Source organism: Mytilus galloprovincialis, chromosome 8, assembly GCF_965363235.1.
Source record: "Mytilus galloprovincialis chromosome 8, xbMytGall1.hap1.1, whole genome shotgun sequence".
NCBI lineage: Eukaryota > Metazoa > Mollusca > Bivalvia > Mytilida > Mytilidae > Mytilus > Mytilus galloprovincialis.
The window spans coordinates 12,434,885-12,459,959 of record NC_134845.1 but is presented as its reverse complement, the minus strand read 5'-3'; the positions used below and the strand labels follow the sequence as shown (position 1 = coordinate 12,459,959).

At 31.0% G+C, this 25,075-nt stretch overlaps 1 protein-coding gene across 1 annotated transcript; it reads left to right on the top strand.

Annotated features, from left to right (window-relative positions):
- Window positions 1–15,252: 15,252 nt before the first annotated feature.
- LOC143085108 (GH3 domain-containing protein-like) lies at window positions 15,253–23,017 on the top strand. Its single transcript, XM_076261297.1, has 6 exons — window positions 15,253–15,418; window positions 16,869–18,085; window positions 19,652–19,779; window positions 20,787–20,929; window positions 21,222–21,316; window positions 22,063–23,017. The coding sequence occupies exons 1-6, from the start codon at window positions 15,295–15,297 to the stop codon at window positions 22,279–22,281; spliced, it is 1,926 nt and encodes a 641-aa protein (XP_076117412.1). The 5' UTR covers window positions 15,253–15,294; the 3' UTR covers window positions 22,282–23,017.
- Window positions 23,018–25,075: the final 2,058 nt, after the last annotated feature.

The following is a 25,075-nucleotide window of genomic DNA, read 5'->3' as shown; positions in this document are numbered from 1 at the left end:
TTAAATTTGGTATAGTAAGATAAAATATTTCTCCTGAAGGCAAAAACAGCTTTCTTGGTGTAAATAGTTATCAAAGGTACCAGGATTATAATTTAGTACGCCAGACGCGCGTTTCGTCTACATAAGACTCGTCAGTGACGCTCATATCAAAATATTTATAAAGCCAAACAAGTACAAAGTTAAAAGAGCATTGAGGATCCAAAATTCCGAAAAGTTGTGCCAAATACGGCTACGGGTATCTGCCTGGGATAAGAAAATCCTAAGTTTTTCGAAAAATTCAAAGTTTTGTAAACAGGAAATTTATGAAAATGACCACATTATTGATATTCATGTCAACACCGGAGTGTTGACTACTGGGCTTGTGATACCCTGGGGGACGAAACGTCCACCAACAGCGGCATCGACCCAATGGTGTAAATAGTTATCAAAGGTACCAGGATTATAATTTAGTACGCCAGACGCGCGTTTCGTCTACATAAGACTCGTCAGTGACAAAACAAGTACAAAGTTGAAGATCATTGAGTATCAAAAATTCCGAAAAGTTGTGCCAAATAATTTGTGCATTTGGATTAAAATCATATAAAGTAAGTTTATAAACCAGATACATTTTCCGAAAAAATATAACCATATCCTCAGCATTCATTTTAAAAATAAATTTAGCTCCTTTTACTTCATAAGATATAGAGTCACTATGTATAAAAGCCATTTCATTGCCAAAAAAATAGGTGATAATACTTCACCTTGAATTAAGCCTACTTCATCAGTAAGATAATTAGAATTAAACACACCAACACTTATATACAATGTAAGTACTGCCATTAGATTACATTGCTTTAATTTGTTTGTAAAATAACATGTACATGTATCTTTGAACAGTGTCAAATGCTTTCATGTAGTTGACAAAATACAATAAAACCGATTTTGGGCTGATAAAGTTTTCATAACTAATGCTGTTAGAGTAAAAATAGTAGCTTCTGTTTCCAAACCGGAACGAAGGCCGATCTTGCATAGGTCACAATTTAAAACGTTTCCGACCAGTTTATTAAACGGTTATTTAGAACAGACGAAAATAAATTACCGAAATCAATGACAGACATAATCCCCCTGTAGTACAAGGTCTGTTTTAGTCCAATCAGTAGGAGAAAAACCGGACTATGATTCTATTAAAGATGAACAAAAATACCGGCATATAAACTTTAGTCTAGGATTCCATCAGCTTAGGGTAACCATGCATTATATCAATTTAAGTTTTAAGTCATGAGAAGCTTTTAAAATGTTCTTTAAGTGTTTTCATAAACTCATTGATCACTAGTGCTATTCAATAAGCTGTCGTCACATAGAGCGTCTGAGGAGCACAATGACTATAAATGATACAGAATATTGAGAAGACGCTTTCCTTTTAAATTTCTTATAAAGTAATTTTGGGTTTATAAGTTTCATCATGTCTATCTTTATTTTATTTTATTGCGATTTTGATCTATCAAAAAGGTTCAAATAGTCTAAATAGCAGAGATAAAGGTCTATACACTGGGCGTTAAACAAAGGTTTGCAAGATTTATAATGATGTGTCCCCTTTAAGAAATGGTGAACTTCTTGATGAATTCGGTCAACGTATTGTCGAATATTTGCTGTCCTTTAAAGTCAATCCGTTCACGAAACAAATTTGTCCTGTCCATATCAATACCTAATCGATATCTCCATTGTTCGTTTAATTCATCATTCCATTTAAATTCATCATTCCATTTAAATTCATTTTTCCATTTTTACCAACCGGAAACTTTTTTGAATTTTGTCCGTTACACAGCAATGAAAATTGTATATGAGGAAATGCCTGGTCGGAGAAAGTTGTAAAATTAGACACAATAAATTTACGCACTATTTGGAAAATGACACTGGAACTAACATGTAGTTTATAGTGCTAATTCCATTCATGTCACAAAATAAAATCATTCGCATGACCTTTTTATATCGGCCATTTCATATTCTCAAACAAAGGCTTTATATTGTTTTGATAACAATATTCATCAGCATCTTACGTAATTAGTATACCCCTCTCAATTCAATTTAACTTAATCCTGGCATCACCTTGGTAGTTACAAAAGGTAGTTGTTGGATTATAGCAAAATCATATTGTTTTGCTTTTAAAAACGAAATTGTATTTTCATTTTTTTTAAACCACATTTGGCCAATTCTAAACACTGAACTTACTGAACCTTTAAATCTATTATAAGAACACATTCTAAAATTTGCTCTGAACTACATGTACATGTATGAAAACTGAGTTATTATATACACAGCATTTAGTAACTAGGCCTTTTATCAGATTATGATAACGGTAAACTGTCATTTTGCACAGAAGACATTGGCATTTCCAATCATATCACTTACTGTGGCTAGTTTTCGTTGCTTTGAATTATACGATATCCCGGGAGTAGTAAGTTTTACTAAAGTATTTGCCCACAAATCATGATATGTGCCTGCTAATTCGAAAACTGATATTGAAACTTTAACTAGCACAAACTATAAGCAGACAAATAATACTTGTAGAATCTTCATTCAATTGGGTTTTTGTCCTTAGTCAATATTTGAGGGGTTTTTTTGCCTACCAGTTTGAAAACTATAATAGTTAAATTACATAGAAACCTGAAAAAAACCATTATCAACAGGTTTTTTACATTTCTAAATATGTCAACATGTCTAAAATTGTCAGTTTCCTCTCAATAGAGTTGTTCCCCTTTATCTGCCGGATGATTTGCCACTGTTGCAGATGCAAAAGATCGTCGCGTGCTCTTTGGAGCTTTAAGTTTTTCATCCAAATTCAAAATCTATACGTCAGTATTCTCACACAAATTATAAACATTTTGAAATAGTTCAAAAAGGTAGAAATTTTATTCAGTGCAACAGATTGTAGTTGATGACATATGATAAGATAAATTGCTTTTTTTTTTAGTCAGATGTGTACAAACATAGAAAAACAAGCTCTCAAGGGTAGTCTAACAGTTATAACAGTTAACTACTATAGATGTAGAAGGTCGAATAGGGGGCAAATAGGTTGAACACTCAGTGAACACTGACAGGTGACTTCATGTAGGAGTAATAAATAAATCGGAAGAAGTAGTATGAGTGCAAATGAGACAACTCTCCATCCAAGTCATAATGAATAACAAGTTGACAATTATTGTACAACCTTCAACTTGGAGCATTGGCTCACAGCTAGGCCCACAAATGACAAGAATAAAACAATTCAAACAGGAAAACCAACGGTAGCATCTATACAAATTTGAGAAACGAATGAACCACATCTCTGAACCACACTAACAAACGACAATCGCTGAACAACAGGTTCCTAACTAAGTACAAGTGCGTAAAAATGCAGCGGGTATAAACGTTTTATCAGGCGCCAATTAACCTTCACCCTAACCTGAGACAGTTGTCTAAAATTTCAACATAAAAAGACACACTATGAAATATCAATTGAAATAACTTAACTCGATCAAAAAGACATTTAAACAAAAACAAGTAAACATACACAAAACGAATAAGTTAGATCTATGACACAATTTGAATACAAATAGACGTTACAGGTAGTAATATAAAAGATGTAAGAAAAGTGTCAACAAGACAACTTTTACCTGGAACTTAATGTTATTAAATAAAAAAAAACCAGGTTAATTTAAATATATCAATTTGTTGTTAGGAGAAAAGAAGTTTTTTTTTACTTAATTAAATTATTTGTTGTTCAAAGTGCAAGTACGGATGTGATAAGTATCGTCATTCTAGATATCAAGGTAGTACATATCTAAAATATTTCCCTTTAATGACACTGTTTATCATGTTTTCCCACGAAGGGCGACACTCGTGAATCATGGTCTGCTTACCCTTCTGAAACACCTGAGATCGCTCCCTGTTTTTGGTGGGGTTCGTGTTGCTCAGTCTTTTAATTAGTTTACTATGTTGTGTTTTGTGTACCATTGTTTGTCTTTTAATCTTTTTTTTAACCATGGCGCTGTCATTTTATTTTCAACTTATGAGTTTGAATGACCCTCTCGTATCTTTCGCCTCTCTTTTTGAAATGGAATGTTGAAATTGAAAGCTGAAACTTGAATGTTGAATGTAATCATTCGTATGCTGAAATTGGAACGATAGAATTGAATGTTGAAAAAAATTAATTAAAAACAATTTTGAAAAATTTAATGTTAAAATCGAATGTTGAAGGATGAAAAACAAACATAATTGAATATTAAAGAAATTTAAAGAAAAACATATGTTAAAAACAAAACAGACAATGTTTCAAAAATCAAAATTGAAATGTTGAACAAACTTGACATTAGTCGTAAACGTACGACTTCAACTGTGTTATATTTACAAAATTCACTGCTTCCTGACAAACATTGTATATTTCTTTTAAATTAACATGAACACGCATCATATTTTATACATCAACATTCCACAAACAAGACACCTATGTTGTATTTAATAGCCTTATCATGCAAGGCTATCTGTGTTTTACAGTCTTTAATATATGGTGGCGTTTGCTTTTGTTGCGGCGCTTCAGTGTTCTTGATGTTTCTTTTATTTTCCTCTTATAGTAAATGTGTGTCCCTCAGTTTTAGTTTGTAACCCGGATTAACCGATTTTGTTTTCTCTCAATCGATTTATGACTTTTGAATACCGGTATACTAGTGAGTCCGGTTGTCTTCATTTAACTGTTTTTCGGAGTGTACAAGTAGTTTATACACAAGTATAATATTTGAATTCTTTGATTTTTTTTTTTAAAATATTTATAGACCTATTTCTAAATATTTTCGTCTTTTTGGTATTTTTGTTTGAATATTATCAGAAACATATATGTGAATATATGTCTCTGATATTATAAAGCTTTCCAGGGAAATTTCTGAAACTTTTCAACAAAAAATATGCCACAAAAGTACATTGTGTGCGTTGTATTTATGGATTTTCTACTCGTGTCTCTTTAGAATCCAAAAAAATAACACTAGCCTTTCTCTAGTATCCCTCAGCTTGAAATGATTAAGTTGATTCATTTTTGTTTCCCTAAGGTCTATGTTGCAAATATGTCATGCATGTTCAGAACGTGGTATGGGGTATATACTAGAGGGTATATATATTTTGTAATACATAATGAAAGCTGTATGATATATATCTTTCTCATGTGCAAGTATTTCTTGTTGTCCTGCTTTTTCTCTTCTACTCGGACAAACTCATGACATTCAAAACTTTTGGCCGGCATCGATCATTTAGTTTATTTGACATTTGGAATTAATGTATAAAGAAACATAACAAAAATCCCGTACTCCAAGTACACTTCAAAACAGAAAGCCTCTTAACAAATGGAAAAACAAAAGCTGTTGTCTGACCCACTCTGTCAGCACTGAAGCACATTTCTCATAATGTTAGCTTTAGTAAGCTTACAAAAACCTATAATCTTATCTTTTTACAGATTTGACTCTGCAAGTATTGTGTTTATTATGTAAAGATTTTGCCATTTTTTTAGTACCATATACAAAGGAGTAGGTCCGGTAAGGACTCATTTTGGCCTCAAATTTCAGTTTCATCTGACGAAAGATTTTTACCACTTTTTAGACACTTAAGTGTCTATTTCACTTGATTCAATTAGTTAATGTGAAAAATTTTAACTGATTTAGTCATTAAAAACGATCCGATTCAAGCTCAAATATGAAAAATCTACCAAATATGTTGAAAAATGTCACTTTACAGATGGTTTTTGTCAAAAATGAAAGTGGCCGCATCCGTGTTCATCCACAACCTTTATATATGTTATGCATTATCATAAAATACAACTTACGTTTCAATATTAAGGATGAACACGAATGCGACCACTTTCGTTTTACACGGAAACCGTCTAAAATTTACCTAAAATGCTAGAATTTTGAAGATTTCAGTAATTTTGCATGACTTAAGGTGGTACCCAACACTTTCACTAAAATTAATTTGGCTCGTTTAATTTTCATAAAATTTTGATAAAGTATTAACTTTGACCCTTTAACAAAAATATAAAAAATTCAAAAAATTTGAACCAAGCGTTTTATCAGAAAAATTACACTGGTTATATAGCAGTTTGACAAACACTAATTTTGATCATTGAGAAGCTTTATATTGCCTTTACAAGGCAACGTAATAAAAACGTTTAGCTGATATTACAGAGTTATCTCCCTGTAGTGCTAGGTACCACCTTAATGGTGCTACAACCCGATATATGTGCATTGTATTGTCAAAAACAGCCCATATTTATGTAGCAGAAGCATTCAACTGTCCAATAAATAACTAAAAGTTTACATTTTGACAATTTTGTAAAACTGTTATATTTTGGGGACAAAAAGGGGTCTTACCGGACCTTCTCTTTTTTTAACATTTTTGGTCTCAACTGGCAGTTTTCTATGGTTCACGTGTTGCATTACTTTTGTGACTGGAAATTCAGGGGCAATAACCCATTCTTATTTTGGATTTGTAGACGAAAAGATGAGAATGAAAATAGTAATCAAAGGTTAGGTAGAAAATGGGTTAAAAGTACAACATTAACATCAAAGTCTATTTCAATTTTTGTTGAAATTCAAAACTGTGGATAAGCATATTATAGCTCAATTTGAGAAGTATCTATAATTTATTATATATATATATGTTATTAAGAAAAAGGGGGATCAATGCTAAAGGCCTTCTTTCTCTCTTGAAAGAAAGAGGAATGGTCCCGTCAGGGGTCTTTACCATCACATGGAACGAAGATACAAATGGCAACCATAGTCGAAGTGAAACATACGTGCAACAGCCACAAAATATATATATATATAATATGCTCATGATGCTCCGTAGTCCAAATGATTTTTAAAATGTCTATTCAAGGATTTGTATAGTAGTATCTAGTCCAAATAATTAAGACGTCTTGAATGACTATTACACATTATGCTTTGATGCCATACAGATGATGTAAGGCATCAGAGCAAAAAAGTATAATAACCTTTAGGACGACATAATTATTTGGACTATAAGCATTGCTAAGTAAGATTTTACTTAAACCCTGTTCTCAAGCATACTTTAACTTATGCCCCTTTGTGTTTTTATAGTTTCATATGTGCATAAAGGTGGATCCAGGGAGGCCCCCCCCCTTTCCTTATAAAGCTGATGTCATGTGGTTTTGGTTCCTTTTACCATTTAGTGGCCAAGTATATTTTAAAAGTATAACACATTTCTATATAAAGAATCAACAAAATTATTCCATAAGGTCATTTGTTTTTTTATCAAAGTAAAGTACAAAAATGTAATATAAGAAAGAGTGCCTTTTCCTTGTGATTGAGAAGCTATATTTTAGAATCTTTTCTAAACATCATATCCAGCATGTCCAGTCTTAACCATGTTAATAGCAGGCCTAGGAAAACCCATGAGATGAGGACAAGCATATGATAGAGGAATTGATACTATATACATGTATATAGCTATATGACAAATTAAGCATATATGTGGCAATAAGAATATTACATAGATAACAATACAAGTTTAGTTTAATTTTATGAATATTAAATAAGTTTAGCATTTTAGGTATATATCAGACAGGTTTTATTTTCAATAACTGGCAAAATTTGTATAATGTTAAATATAAGATACAAACAAACATCCTACAAAGAATTAGACTCAGCAGCATGCATACATTTTTGTCGAGCCTTCGACTTTAGTCGAAAAAGCGAGACTAAGCGATCCTACATTCCGTAGTCGGCGGCGTCCACAAATATTCACTCTGTGGTTAAAGTTTTTGAAATTTTAATAACTTTCTTAAACTATACTGAATTTCTACCAAACTTTGACAGAAGCTTGTTTATGATCATAAAAAAGTATCCAGAAGTAAATTTTGTAAAAATAAAATTCCATTTTTTCCGTATTTTACTTATAATGGACTTAGTTTTTCTGCGTGGAAACATTACATTCACTCTGTGGTTAAAGTTTTTAAAATTTTAATAACTTTCATAAACTATCCTTGATTTGTACCAAACTTGGACAGAAGCTTGTTTATGATCATAAGATAGTATCAAGAAGAAAATTTTGTAAAAATAAATTTCCACTTTTCCGTATTTTACTTATAAATGGACTTAGTTTTTTTGCCAGAAACAAAACAATCACTCTGTGGTTTAAGTTTTTAAAATTTTTATAATGTTCTTAAACTATCCTGGATTTCTACCAAACTTAGACAAAAGTTTGTTTCTGATCATAAGATATTATTCAGAAGTAAATTTTGTAAAAAAAAATTAACTTTTTCCGTATTTTACTTATAAATTAACATTACATACAGTCTGCAGTTAAAGTTTATAAAACATTTATCATTGTTTATTAGATTCATAAACTATCCTGGATTTTTTACCAAACTTGGAAGCTTCTTTCAATCAAAAGACAGTACATGCAGTATCGAGAGGGAAATTTTTATTGATGTTTTTCCTCATTTTTTTGAGTCTGCGATTAACAGCAAACGTAGGCGAGACTCTGGGTTCTGTGGAACCCTTACGAATTTTATGTTATATATATAATTAAGTGTAAATTGAAAAAAAACAACGTTTGGGAGTGATTGACCAATCAAAATATTAGTTTAAATCAAGGATTTATAATTTTTATGCCCCATTTATGGGCATTATGTTTTCTGGTCTGTGCGTCCATTCGTCCATCAGTTCGTCCGTCCATTAGTTCCTCCCACTTAAGGTTAAAGTTTTTGGTCGAGGTAGTTTTGATGACACAGATAGTCCATAACCATGATAACCATCATCACATGATTATAAGAGGTATAAAACATGATAAAAAAAAGAATAATATGGATTTCAAAACTTTAAGTGCATCAGGATTTGAAAAAAAAAGATATTTTTGTGGTTTATAGAAAACTTGCATATTTGTGGATATTTAATTTCATGGTTTTGGAAACGTCTGTATTAAAATCAATGAAAATTGGTATCCAACGAATATTTAAATGAATCCACAGTACATGCAGTAAGATGTACATGATGTATGTATGGAATTATTATGGAATGTTTGTATGTATGGTAATACATGTACATGATGTATGTATGGATAAGAATATATTTTATTTTCTATTTGGCCTTGGTTGAATAAATTTCCATTATTATCATGAAATTATGTTAACCATTTCAGTAATATATGAATAGACCTAGATACTTGTACTGTTACACTGCATGGTTTGTACAATTAATTATGTTAAAATATTATGAAGTTTATAAGTATGTTAAGTATGGACGTTGGACTTCATTGTTCAATTAGGAAGTAAAACATTAATAATGTGATGATTTCATGTTTTTATGATCAATGATTTTATATCACATGGTAAATAGGATATTTTTTCAACGTATATAATAGTAGGTTAATTTTCAGTATTTTCACATCATTTATGACTTTTATTTATAGTTTTGTTGCTATATATACTGTTTCCTATTAAAAGTGAATCTTTTCATGAGAATGCATGTATTTGAACAACCTTTCAGAACTGATTAAAGAATAAAGCAGACAGATACAATGTGTTTATAGGTTTATATAAATTCTCCATGATAAAGTCAAGTGTTTACTGAAATTATTGCAATGACAGCATTAAGCATGTGTTACCAGTTGAAGGTTGGATATTTTCATTAACTTTATAGCCCAGATTAATGAACCTAAGTTCAGTAATATCCTAAATTTATATACTCTATTGAATTTTATTTATTTCCTCCTGTCACTGATTATAAGTGGAAAATATATTCTATCAAATTATTTCTAATGGAACAAAAATTACAGAATTTGTTCCTAATACAGACTAATTATATTATGGCATTGTTTATAAAAAAAGAATCCAGGGTAACTTCTGTTAGGCAGAACATTGACAAATCTATGTAATTCCTTATTATTATTTGGGATTTTTTCCCTCATTAAATGCTCCTTGTTTTGCTTTGTATGCAATTCAATTCAATTCAATGTTTTATTTAAGTCTCATCATCTCTCAATAATATATAATACAACATTACATTAAATGTAAAAATATATAAATATAAAAAGAGAGCCATTATGTACAGAATTACAAGAGACTATATATAACATTAAAAATTATATAAAGAATGCATCTATTATAAAACATATTGACATTAACATTATTTACAGTATAAAACATTTCTACGTCTATTTAAAATAAGATTACAGGCTTTGGCACAGCTATGAATCATATTATTATCTGCAAACATGGTAAATAAAAACACTAATTTCTGTTTATCATCAAAAGACATAAAATCACTATTAAAATGTGTTGCTTCATCAAATATTTTTTTTCTAAAATCATCATACAAAGGACACAATAAAATAACATGGGCTTCATCTTCTAAAATATTCATACAATTATCACAGACTCGATCTTTTAAAACTAATTTTTCAAATCTCCCCTTTTCTATTCTTAGTGGTGTTACACCATATCAAAATTTGGCAAAAGAACTCCTTTGCGAAAATGGCATTGGAATTTTACAATAAGTTTCCGTTTCAAAACTGTTCTTAAATAGATTATATGTACGAAGTTTGTTACCACCTTTACCAGATAAAGCTTTCTCTGATTGTAAATTGCCTTGCCACTGTTCAACATATTTACTAAACATTTTAGACATAACAGTATTGACAACTGAGGTACTATCAACATAATCTGTAATGATACACAAATGTTCTGCATTATACTCAGAAAACGTTTTCCTTACATAAAAATTCCAATTTTTTATACACTTATGTTTTTTATATGACCGCAAAATTTGAAAAATTTTTCGTCGTATATTGCTATCACGTTGGCGTCGTCTGCGTCGTCGTCGTCGTCGTCCGAATACTTTTAGTTTTCGCACTCTAACTTTAGTAAAAGTGAATGGAAATCTATGAAATTTTAACACAAGGTTTATGACCACAAAAGGAAGGTTGGTATTGATTTTGGGAGTTTTGGTCCCAACATTTAAGGAATTAGGGGCCAAAAAGGTCCCAAATAAGCATTTTCTTGGTTTTCGCACTATAACTTTAGTTTAAGTTAATAGAAATCTATGAAATTTTGACACAAGGTTTATGACCACAAAAGAACGGTTGGGATTGATTTTGGGAGTTTTGGTTTCAACAGTTTAGGAATTAGGGGCCAAAAAAGGGCCCAAATAAGCATTATTCTTGGTTCTTGCACATTAACTTTAGTTTAAGTAAATAGAAATCAATGAAATTTAAACACAATGTTAATGACTACAAAAGGAAGGTTGGTATTGATTTTGGGAGTTTAGGTCCCAACAGTTTAGGAATTAGGGGCCAAAAAGGGACCCTAATAAGCATTTTTCTTGGTTTTCGCACCATAACGTTAGTATAAGTAAATAAAAATCTATGAAATTTAAACACAAGGTTTATGACCATAAAAGGAAGGTTGGTATTGATTTTGGGAGTTTTGGTCCCAACATAATAAGGGGCCCAAAGGGTCCAAAATTAAACTTTGTTTGATTTCATCAAAATTGAATAATTGGGGTTCTTTGATATGCCGAATCTAACTGTCATGACTGTGTATGTAGATTCTTAACTTTTGGTCCCGTTTTCAAATTGGTCTACATTAAGGTCCAAAGGGTCCAAAATTAAACTTAGTTTGATTTTGACAAAAAATGAATCAGTTAGGTTCTTTGATATGCTGAATCTAAAAATGTACTTAGATTCTTGATTATTGGCCCAGTTTTCAAGTTGGTCCAAATCGGGGTCCAAAATTAAACTTTGTTTGATTTCATCAAAAATTGAATAAATGGGGTTCTTTGATATACCAAATTTAACTGTGTATGTAGATTCTTCATTTTTGTCCTGTTTTCAAATTGGTCTACACTAAAGTCCAAAGGGTCCAAAATTAAACTTAGTCTGATTTTAACAAAAATTGAAATCTTGGGGTTCTTTGATATGCTGAATCCAAAAATGTACTTAGATTTTTTATTATGGGCCCAGTTTTCAAGTTGGTCCAAATCAGGATCTAAAATTATTATATTAAGTATTGTGCAATAGCAAGTCTTTTCAATTGCACAGTATTGCGCAATGGCAAGAAATATCTAATTGCACAATATTGTGAAATAGCAATTTTTTTTTTAATTAGAGTTATCTTTCTTCGTCCAGAATAGTAAGCAAGAAATATCTAATTGCAAAATATTGTGCAATAGCAAGATTTTTTTTTAATTGGAGTTATCTTTCTTTGTCCAGAATCAACTTAAATCTTTGTTATATACAATATACAATGTATATTCACTTTTTACTACCAACTGATAAATTAAGATAATCTTTACCATTCAGTGATAACAAGCAGTTTTTTTACATCTTAATATTTTATGATGTATTTAAATGAGTAGTTATTGTTGCAAACTCCATTAGAAATTTTAATTGAGATTAGTTTTGGAATAAGGGAAAGGGGGATGTGATTAAAAAAATTGGGTTCAATTTTTCTCATTTGAAATTTCATAAATAAAAAAGAAAATTTCTTCAAACATTTTTTTGAGAGGATTAATATTCAACAGCATAGTGAATTGCTCTAAGAGAAAACAAAAATTTTAAGTTCATTAGAACACATTCATTCTGTGTCAGAAACCTATGCTGTGTCAACTATTTAATCACAATCCAAATTTAGAGCTGAATCCAGCTTGAATGTTGTGTCCATACTTGCCCCAACCGTTCAGGGTTCAACCTCTGCGGTCGTATAAAGCTACGCCCTGCGGAGCATCTGGTTACTCATAATGTCTGCCCATATGAAATTTTTTCTGTTTAAACGATCAGAACTCATATTGTTCAAACAGCACCATAGTCGAATTAAGCATTGCCATTGTTTTTGAAAGATAGGTATCCACCCCATATCCCCTGCAACTGCAGCATTTGGAGTATATTTACCTACTCCAAGAAAAAATCTGCAAGCTCTATTATGGATGGCATTTATAAAAGAAATTTTTTTGCAACCCCAAATACCAGCACCATATTCAACAATTGGAAGCACCAAACTCTCATATAATTTTGAAAAGACATTATGAGTAACACCACCTAAGATTTTGCACTTGGCTATAACAAGGCCAAGTGCTCTATTTGCAGAAGCTGCAACAGCTTTAGCAGTTACATCATGTACATTATAATCTAAAAATTCACTCAAAACTTAACCTAAGTATGTATATTTTTAAAGTAGTAGAATATTCAATGATATCATTCCCACATTTAAATTCAACATGTGACTTATTAACAGAAGGTGTTCTAAAATGCACAATATTACACCTTTTGGAATTAATGGTCATACAATTATCTCCACACCATATATCTAAATGCATTTAACAGAATTTGTAATTCTTTTTCATCGTTTGCAAGTAAAACCACATCATCAGCATAAAGCAAAATACAAACTTTTTCATCATCAATATCACACTCATATGATTTCAAGAATGAAACTAGGTCATTAATATATAAATTAAATAACAAGGGAGATAATGGACATCCTTGTTTAAGACCACTGTTAACATTAAACCATTCTGATAAATGTCCGTTTAATCGTACTGAACATAATATATTTGAATAAATAGACTGTATAGCAGCACAAAAATTTTCAGCCACCCCAATTACATTTAACTTGGACCATAGTATATTTCTTTTGATGGTATCATATGCCTTTTTAAAATCAATAAACGCACCAAAAGTAGATTTACGAAGCTTCTTTCTGACTTCAATTATGTTTGTAAGAGAAGACAATTGGTCTATAGTGCTTCTATTTTGACGGAAACCATTTTGTTCGTCGACTAATATGTTATTGTCATCTATCCATTGCACAAGCCTTTCGTTTAAAATATTACAATAAAGCTTATAGGAAACACAAGCTAATGCAATTCCTCTGTAAGACAATGGGTCGCGTGGATCTGTCATGTTTGCTTTAGGTATAGGATTGATAATAATTTTGTTCCATAATTCTGGCGTTTTTTGGAACCTAAAGCAAAAATCAAATAAATGGTACAAAAACAAAGTTGAGCAATTATTTCGCAAAAATTCAACTGGTAAATTATCAAATCCAGCAGATTTGCCTTTCTTTGCTTTGTCAATGACACTAGCTGTTTCAACAAACGAAATGGGTTCCGTCAATAAAAATTCATTAAAAGTATTTTTCTTATATGCATGATTTTGCGTTTCAGAAACCTTGGTTGAAATCTTTTGATTTAACAAATTACTATATTCCACCATCACAGCATGGTTGATAGAGACAACAGTCAGGAGTTTGGGACTAACCAGCTTATCATTCACTCAATTTCACTGCTCCTTGGTTTGTTTTGTATGCACCATCACAGCATGGTTGATAGAGACAACAGTCAGGAGTTTGGGACTAACCATCTTATCATTCACCATTTGGTGTGTATCGGTACTATACATTTGTATAGATAGAATTGTTTTTCACTGTAGATAAATACTTGGTAATAACTGTTTCACCCTATACCTTTGATGTACCACTAATCTTTAATTATTTGAGTATAGGTATGTAACATGTGACTGAGACATTGACATGCAAGAAGTATGTTTAATAACTATTCAATATCACCAATTCATGATAATGATGAATTTCATTGTATATGTTGTAGGTACAATGTATGTAACTGGAGACAGACAAAATAATTTTGTGGTGAATTCTTTAGTTACCATTCCTTATTTTACATTGTAGTTATGTCACAGCCTGGCTGAGAAACTGGATAGGCAAATGCTCACATTAAATCTGTACTGATACAGTTTGTTAAATGTCTTCCTTTTTACACAATAACCCATGGTTGTGCTCCTACTAAAGGAGAACGATACAGAACATACATACATACTAGAGACAGACAAAATGGTGTTGAGTTTGGTGATATCTGTGTTATCCTTTGATTTTGTGGTGTATCCTTCTGTAACCGTTCCTTATTTTACATTGTAGGTATGTAACAGGAGACAAACAGAATGGCCTGGAGTTTGGTGATATCTGTGTTATCCTTTACTTTTGTGGTGAATCCTTCAGTAACCATTCCTTTTTTTTACATTGTAGGTATGTAACTGGAGACCAACAGAATGGCTTGGAGTTTGGTGATATCTGTGTTATCCTTTACTTTTGTGGTGAATCCTTCAGTAAGCATTCCTTTTTTTTACATTGTAGGTATGTAACTGGAGACCAACAGAATGGCTTGGAGTTTGCTGATATCTTTGTTATCCTTTACTTTTGTGGTGAATCCTCCAGTAACCATTCCTTTTTTTTACATTGTAGGTATGTAACTGGAGACCAACAGAATGGCTTGGAGTTTGGTGATATCTGTGTTATCCTTTACTTTTGTGGTGTATCTCCTTCACTATTCTCACTACCTACTAACCGTCCGTAATGGCCTAGATGGACTTCTAGAACATTTATGGTCATGTAAGCTAGATAGCACTTTTTTTAAAGAAGAAGGAATAATGTTAATGTGTATTTTTTGTGATTTTAATTGTTATTTTTGCAATCCTTAGATAAAAAGAGGGAGGGTAAGAGAAGTGCTGTGGCCATGCCCGTCATCTGTATCTCTGATTGTCTTCTTTTTTTTTGATAAAAAATTATTGTAGTTTAAATTGATTTCAAAGACTCCTAGCTGGTATGAGTCTATTTCCTTAGTTTTAAACGAATGAATTTGACCATTTTATCTTATACTCATGATATTGAAGTTATTAAATGCTAAAACTTTTATTCCTGCTTCATACAGTTTTGTAAAGTTTAACTTCAAATATTATGTGAGTTATAAAAGATGAATTTTACATGTCGTTTTTTAACAATTAATATTTAGGAGATTTGGGAGTGTGCTAATGTTTTTTTTTGTGACAACACAACTGCATTTTATTGTGAATTCATGGATTGAAAACTACCTTTTTAAATTTGCATCATCTCAACTATAAAACTCAACCAAACATGCCAAATGGAAATTTGAAATTTAAAATTTGAAATTAATAAAATATAAGCCAAATAACCACACTTTGTCCTTCCATAATCACATGATTTCTGCAGCACACACTTAGTCACATGAAAACATAATCTCATTTATACACGTATGCACTGTAAAAATAAGATACCACTTTTGTATCAATTTAACTTATTGCACAACTAATTTTTCAAATGCATTCATCATGTTCATTATCTTAACATTTAAATATTTACTTGTCTCTGAAGGGAAGATTTCTTTGCTGAATTTGGAAGTTTCAAAATCTCTTATAATGTACATTCAAGATGAATAAAAGAACATCTATAAACATTTAATTCTGACGCGCATTTTCTAAAACAAACACTGAATTATTTTGAAGTCATTGATTTTAATTTACTTGCTAGATTTTCAATTGCACAATATTTTGGTGAAGGATTGCTAGAAATTGTATTGTATAACTCATTGTGTATTCTGGTGTCGGATTGCAAGAATTGTAGTTTGAAAATGTATTTAGTTTGCATTAAGTGTCTTCTCTTAAAAATTGATTAGTCGGTTGTATTAACAGTATTAACATGATTGTTTAGGTCTGTTTTAACTGTGATTAGTATCAAAATACTTTTTTGCTTAAAAACAGAGCTGGTTATTTTATGTATTTTAGTATTATAGTATAAATTCCATATTTTGTTTGCATGATAGCAGATCATATATATATATACTTTCTTTCTTTTTGCTTTATATCAGAATTATTGAAAACCAGTACATATAATACATATCTTTGCTTCTCTCTTTTTTTTAAATGCTATCCTTTTACTTGAAAAATGGTATTCCTATTTCTAAAAATAGCTTTTAACCATGCGTCCGTTATCTATATTGGTTTTTTTTAAAGAAAATCTGTCTAATTTTATCTATTTTTTACAGGGATATTAATACCAGTGTTTAGTGCCACCAGTTATGTCTGTTATGATTTCTACAGAAGGAACGTCACACCAAATCATACAATTAGAACTTCAATAGATCATTATATCGCTATCTCATCCTTGTCATGGGTCGGATGGTACATGAGACGGAAATTAGAAAAAGCAACAAAAAATGTAAAGCAGGCACAGGATGAACTGTTATTACAGAGACTGAAAGATAACGCTGAGACTTTGTATGGGAAGGAATATCAATTTGGAGAAATCAAAGATAGGGAGGAATATGTTAGAAGACATCCATTGACAAGAATTTCTCATTATGAGCCATATATACAAAAAATGTTGGAAACAAAAGAATGTGAAAATATTCTGACACATAAAAAGCCGATTCAGTTTGCTGTGACGTCAGGTACCTCAGGTAAGAGTAGTGTATTACCTATGACAGGTGAACAAAGATTGGCATTCTTTACACATGGAATCGCTGTGGTGTACAATAGTTTACTCCAATCATTACCAGAGAACAAATGTATTCAGAAAAGTCTGAAATTATTTTATACTCCACGATGGAGGGAATCAGCTGGAGGTCTTCCTATTGGACCAAACTCTTCCTCTCCAACAAATTCCAAGGCCTTACTTAGTATATACTCAACACCAAAACCTGGGTTTGAAGTCCTTACAGAGCCTGAAGCATTGTACATTCATTTATTGTTTGGTCTGAAGGACAAATATCTTGGGATGGTAGAAGCCAATTTTGCCTCAATTGTACTCATAGCTTTCCAAGCACTAGAAATGCAATATAAAAGTCTTATAGAGGACATTGAACTAGGAAGAATTAATCCAGATCTAAAAATCACTGATGAGACTAGAAATGAATTAAACAAACTTTTATCTCCGGATAAAAATCGTGCCAATGAACTACGAGATGCTTTCAAAGGAGGTGCTGCCGGACTAGTTAAACGTGTCTGGCCTACATGCCATTTAATTCTTGCTGCTGACACAGGCGTCTTTACTTTGCCTGCCAGTATTTTAATGGAGACGTATTGTAAAGGTATACCTATGTATTCTCCATTATATGCAGCATCAGAAGGATTACTTGGAGTCAATATCTGGCCAGAGGATAAACCAAGTAGATACATGCTGGTTCCTGGTTATATGTTCTTTGAGTTTATACCAGTACAGCATTGTGATGAAGATCAACCACAAACACTGTTCTTAGATCAGGTATATTTTAAATTAAGTATTTCTGCTCCATACATGCCATATGCACCATACTGGAAAGAAAAAGTTTTTCTCACCTTTTTTCATTATTTTGCCACAATATAACATATCAAATTTCAGAAGGTTTGTTAAAATTTAGGTTAAACAGGTTTGATATAATCCTATTTCCTATTTCATATAATACAGACCTTTGTGAAAATTCTTCTAGTAATAAATGCTCTTAGACTTAGGACAATATAAATAAGAAGATGCAGTATGATTGCCAATGAGACAACTCTTCACAAGGGACCAAATTAAATAGCACAGAAATTAATAACTATAGGTCACCTTCAACAATGAGTAATAAATAATATTTGAGACCTTTTAATGTATCACAATAAGGATGCTTTGATGAATCACAGTTAAATTATAACCAATTTGATGCTAACAGTAGCTAAAAATGACGCTTTTATTGATGTTAAATTATTATCCACTAGAGGCAAAAATGTATTAATTTACAAATTTAAATAAAATTGAGAATAGAAATGGGGAATGTGCCAAAGAGACAAAACCCGACCATAGAAAAAAAACAAAACAACAGCAGAAGGTCACCAACAGGAGTACTCGACAAGAAAATGCTTCACGATTAAGTCTTGGTTTATGAAAGAAGATTGACATAAATTTGTGGTCACATTCATAACTTGAAGCTAAGGACACATATAAATTATGAATCATGAAGGCTTTAGAATTACTTCAAAGGAACATCCCTCTTGCATGTATTTGGCAGACACAGGAGATGTCCGTTTTGATTGTTGTTTTATTGTTCCTAATATACGCATTACTCAGTACTATAATGCTATATGGCCTAGCCACAATCAGATGTGCATTTTGTGTTTCACATGAAGTCAAAAATGAGTATCACCTCAGGAAAAAACTCTTTTGATATTTTGGTTCAAAAATGGTTTAAATGTATGTACAATATACAAGATATATAATATTTAGTAAATTGTATGGAAGCCAATAATGTCAACAAGAAAGTTTATTGAGGTTCTGTATCGTTTTGATATGCATGCATTTACATAAATTTGCAACCATAATAAATATTATTTTTTTCACACTGCATTTTCAGAAATTATTATGAAATTTGCTACAGGACATGTTTCACTAAAATAAGAACTCTTATTTTGAATTTCGATATAATTCCTGGAAAAGCAATAACAAATCTTGTATTTGGGCCCATTTTTCAATAAATGCTTTAAAAATGCAGGCAACAATTTCTGAATTTACAGTACTCAATCCAATTATGAGTGAATTGAAAACACAATAAGTACTTTACCATAACACATATGACCAAAAAAATGACAAGTAGCTATTCTAAAGAATGTAAATGGTCAAAAGTTGATTTAAAAAAAGACCATAATAGTCACAGTGATAAAGGTATTTCAAAACTAACATGACTAAGGAAATGTAACCATATTATATTTTCATTATAATTGATAACTATATATAGCTACAATTGACTATTCTGTTTAATGACTAATGGATTCAAACATTTAAATAAACCTTTATGATATATATTATATATTTTAGGTTGAGCTTGGTAAAGAGTATGAATTAGTAATAACTAATGCTGGTGGTCTGTACAGATATAGATTTGGGGATGTTGTTAAGATAGCAGGATTTCATCACCAATGTCCAATTATAGAATTTATGTATAGGTACAGTACTTTAATAACAATATAGAGTTATTTTATCTTATCAATCATATATGATATTGACTTTGCATGACTTTGATCTCTTACTCTAGTAATATATCACTGTCGATAAGACAGACATTATACATTTGGTCTGAACAAAAGTGATAAGAAGGAATTTCATAAAAACTTTACTAGAATAGACATCCATCTCACTGGCCATAAAGATGGACAAACAAAACGTCTTGTGAATAAATTGAACAGAAACTACACCAAAGTATGTATAAAAACAAGCATCTTCTAAATAGACAAAACATGGAAATACAATTTTAAAATTTCATATTTGATATATAGAACATGTAGAATATTAGTAACATAGTTTGCTAGTGACCTAATACGGTATATATGGGGTCAATAAATTCCATATGGGGTGAGAGCGAAGCTGGAATCCCCATATGGAATTTACTGACCCAATATATACTGTATTACGTCACTAGCACACTATGTAATGAATTTATCTTACCGACTATCTTAACGTATAAAATTTAGACTAGTGACCTATCAAAATGAGCAAGTCTTTCAATACAGTAAGCATTAACATGATTAAGAAACTACTTCCTTTGATCCTACAAAAACAGATGCCAACAATGACAACTTGTTAGATTTAAATGTGAATTATAAATTTATTTCACTTTATCATCACTTTCTTCGGCTGTTGAAACCTTTAAGATTTCTTCTCAGTACTGTTTTGTTTTTCTAAAGGGACGTAACACCACTACTAACCTTGTATGAAATAAGGCCCGCCTCCTTATTACCTTATATGGAATATAAAGTGACGTAACTCCACTACTAACCGTGTATGAAATAAGCCCTGCCTCCCAACTAACCTAATATTTAATATACACGGTTTCCACGAGGACGCTTTTAACCAATCATATTCCTAGAAATGTATAGGAGGTAAGATAGATTGACATCCATCACTCTATTTTGACAATATTGATGACTATACAATATTACTGTTATCTTTTCAGACAAGGACAGTTTCTGAATTTGAGAGGAGAGAAGACATCAGAGAAGACATTTTATAATGCATTGATGAAGGCAGTCTCTAACTGGGAAGGATTGAAGTTAACAGATTATTGTTGTTCTGAGAGTTTATTGATAAGTGAAGAAGGCAAGGGCATTCTATCTTATAAAGACCTTAAGTCAATCAATCAACCTTAAAGAATTTTCAAATTTAAACAACCCTGAATTTGATCATTTGCTCACAGTAAAAGTTAACATATTAACAAATCTTGGTGACTACATACATGATTCAATGATAACTGCTCCTTGTTTCTTGGCCTGCTCATGATTATTTCTGAAAAAATGCAAAACTTTTATTAATATTTTGTCACTCTAAGCAATTGATAGAGCACTCTGGTATAATGTAAAAATGTAATAATAGATTTATATTATATTTACAGGAGAGAAGAAGGAATATGCCCCATTTTACCATGTATTTTTGGAATTTGATTCAACTGATGGAGATGCCATGCTGACTAAGGAACAGAAAAATCAGGTAAAAGTGACAATAGTCCAGAAACAGACATACTTATCTTTTCTGATGGATTTAAATACTTATGACTAACTCAATTTCAAAATGTTATTAATTTGAATTTATCTAGATCAAACAAGTATAAGAAAACCTGTATTCATATCTGACTTAATTAGTAATTTATTATCCAGTTGCAATTTTGGTAAGCACATACTGTTATTTCAGAAATTTTGTAAGGTTTTATTAATGCGACTTGATGAGTAGCAGGTGCTATATTTTGAGGTGTGTTAGTCTGTTTGTTTTCTGTACATCCAAATTTGTCAAATCCTCCATTAATTTCCTTCCTGCATCAGGTTCCAGGTATTCATTCATAAAGTTGTGATCACATCATCTTGAAAATAAGCTCAAATGTTCATTATGATATAGACTTCAATAAACCTATGCCAAATTATAGTTTTTACCCAGATTTTAGGGTTGAATAGAAGTACTCAACTAGGAAATGTATCAGGATTAAGTCTTCGTTTATGAAGGTAGATTAACATGAAGTAGTGGTCACATGTAAAACTTGAAACTAAGGACACATATTTATTATGAACAATTTAGGTTTAAGAATTACTTAAAAGAATTTCCCCCTCCCATGTATTTGGCAGACACAGGAGATGTCCATTTTGATTGTTGTTTTATTGTTCCTAATATACTCATTCCTCAGTACAATGGCGTATAAATGGTTTTTGCTATGAAGTATTCATTCAATGTACTTTTTATTTCAGATTGACGAGACTTTATGTGACCTATCCTATGTGTATGGATCATTTAGGAAGAAGGGGAGTATACAGAAAATGAAGGTGTACATGGTAAAACCAGGAACATTTCAGGGACTTAGAAAGTTTGCCATTGAGACTACACAAGCCTCAGCTAATCAGTATAAAATACCAAGGGTTGTCAAAACTAAAGAAGCTGCAGCATTTATGATGAAAAATGTGATATGATAGAAGTTGTAAATAACTTATTGGAGATTGTGATACAGTTCATATATTTAATCCTATTTATGATTTACAAAAGCATTGTGATCAACAATCTAAAGATGTTGTTTATTTAATATTTTTATACATTTCAATTTTTAATGTTTTGTTTTTCTGTCTCAACAAGACTTCCACAAAAATGAACTTTCATTTGTTAGACTTGCTGCCTCATGGACATTCATTTGAAATCTTTTTTTCTTTTGAATACTTTAAAAACATTAGTTATTTTAAACAGTTTTCTTGTTTGACACTTTTGAATAAATTTTAGTAGGAAAACAAAGAGATGCTGCACTATAAAGTTGATATAATGGGGTCAGCTTCATGTCTGCAACTAAACTCATAAAACTGCTGACTGGATTAAAAAAATTTGAACAAAATCTTATGTATCTTATACTAAAGTATATTTACAATCCTTTTTCCGGGGTAGGGAGAGGGTGCTTAAATATTGCATGAAATGCAATCAAAACCATATTGTCTCTGGCTTCTAATAGCTGTACATTTTAGGCCTAATTTCTACTTTTGGTGCATTTGCAGTCAAGTAAAAATTCTATAGACCCTTTCCAGATATGTCCATGTAAAACAATTATTGTTATTAAAGACATATACTCAGATATTTAAGTTATGAAATGATGTGTGTAACAGTACTTGTTCAAAAAACATTTTATTAGAAATCTCATAAGTCTTCTATGGTTATTTACAATTATTGACAGACTCCAATTCGATATAAAATATTTCTAATTGCTTGTTACAATGTAAATTTTAATTCAGTCTTCACCAAAATCAGACTACTGCAATTACTTACAAGTTGAATATAATTTTACTAGTCTGGGGCATTGGGGTAATGGCTAATGACCATCTAATGGTGCAGACTAAGTTTAAAGTTCACATTACCAAATGAAAGTTATTATCCTTACCCTTCACTGCCAACAAGTACTTTTATATATCCGGACTAGAAAAAACAGATCAGACATATCTAAACAAATTAGAGCTATGCTCATAGTTTAAGTTTGAGAATTGTATTTCAAATTCCACTTTCAATAATGCATACTTGCCCAATGTGTTCTTTTGTGCTTGCTGTGCTTTGGACTTGCAGGGATGGCCAGGAATTTGGGATGTGCAAACAAAAAATGTACTCCAGAAAATAATATTGTATTTGTGTTGATATTGTATGCAAAAGACTTCAACATCCTGATATTTTACTTCTAATGAGCGTTAGGAAAGAACTAGGTCCAGTAAGACCCCTTTTTGGCCCCCAAATATAGTGTTACAAAATTGTTAAAATGTAAACTTTTAGTTATTTATTGGAAAGTAGAATGCTTTAGCTACATAAATATGGGCTGTTTTTGACAATACAATGCACATATATCAGGTACTAGCATCATTAAGTCATACTAAATTACTGAAATCTTCACTATTTTAGTATTTAAGTTCAATTTTAGACGGTTTCCGTCTTAAATGAAAGTGGCCTCATTTGTGTTAATATTGAAATGTACAAGTTGCATTTGATGATAATGCATAAAATATATAAAGGTTGAGGATGAACACGGATGCGGCTACTTTCATTTTTGACAAAAAACATCTGAAAAGTGACATTTTTTGGCATATTTGATAGATTTTTCATATTTAAGCTTGAACTGGGACGTTTTTAATGACCAAATCAGTTAAAATCTTTCACATAAACTAATTGGAATCAAATGAAATAGACAATTAAGTGTTTAAAAAAGTGTCCAAATTCTTTTGTCAAATGAACCAGAAATGTGAGGCCAAAATCGTCCCTTACCGGACCTACTCCTTTATTATTTATTTTTCACTGCCATATGTTATTTATGTTGAATAAAACATAAGGAAGCACCCTCTTAGAATTATGGATCCAAGTTTAATGATTATAGATAAATCGTTAGATCTCCGCTTTTGATTAGAAGTAGTATTAGTTTATTTTAAATTATAGTTTTGTCCATTTTTTGTGATTTTTGCGACCATTATATATACAATGTATTTCAAAATATGATATTCCAACATACATGTACTGTAAATTCAGAAATTATTACTGATATCAATCTGGTAAAGGAAAAATTTTTACTGAAATTATCAATGGGACTTTTTATAGAATAGTGAATCTGATAATGTCACGTTTTTTTTAATAATAAAAATATTGCAATGATTTCTGAATTTCCAGTACTTGCATTCAAACTATACTTTAAAAGTTTTCATTCTATATAGGGATAACAGATTTTCTGTTTTATTTCTCACCTATGCTCTGCAGTGCCAAAAACTAGTTCTTCTTCACATCAAGGGAAAATAAATGTAATACAATGTATTTGCCAAAATGTTGATGTCTTGTTATTTGTACTGTGTCACTGTTTGTAATAATTTATCAAAATAAAACATGATCAAATGTGTTTTAACTGGTATATATATATATTTATCATATACTTAGACTAAATAACATATGATTTTTACCATATGATAATAGCATTAAATTAAAGTATTTTTTCATATTTTCCGAATTGGTGCTTAGCGGGCTGATATGAAAAGTTTATCACATGCTTCGATTGTTATCACATGCCTTTCCGTAACGTTATCACATGGCATTCCGGTGATACTTGGCAAATTCCGGAAAATACACCTCAATGCTACGTTTTCAGTGAAAAACATTACAAAGTAGTGTACAAAACAATTATTTGAATAGTGGAAAATATATTGTGTAAAATGATTAAATTAAATTAAAAAAAAATAAAAAATATTAAATAAATGCAGTTTT

Coding starts and splice junctions, on each gene's coding strand:
- LOC143085108 (XM_076261297.1), top strand. CDS start 15,295: ATGGCTTGGAGTTTGGTGATATCTGTGTTATCCTTTACTTTTGTGGTG. Junction 15,419..16,868: donor TCTAGAACATTTATGGTCAT/GTAAGCTAGATA, acceptor TATTTTTTACAG/GGATATTAATACCAGTGTTT. Junction 21,317..22,062: donor CTAAGGAACAGAAAAATCAG/GTAAAAGTGACA, acceptor TTTTTATTTCAG/ATTGACGAGACTTTATGTGA.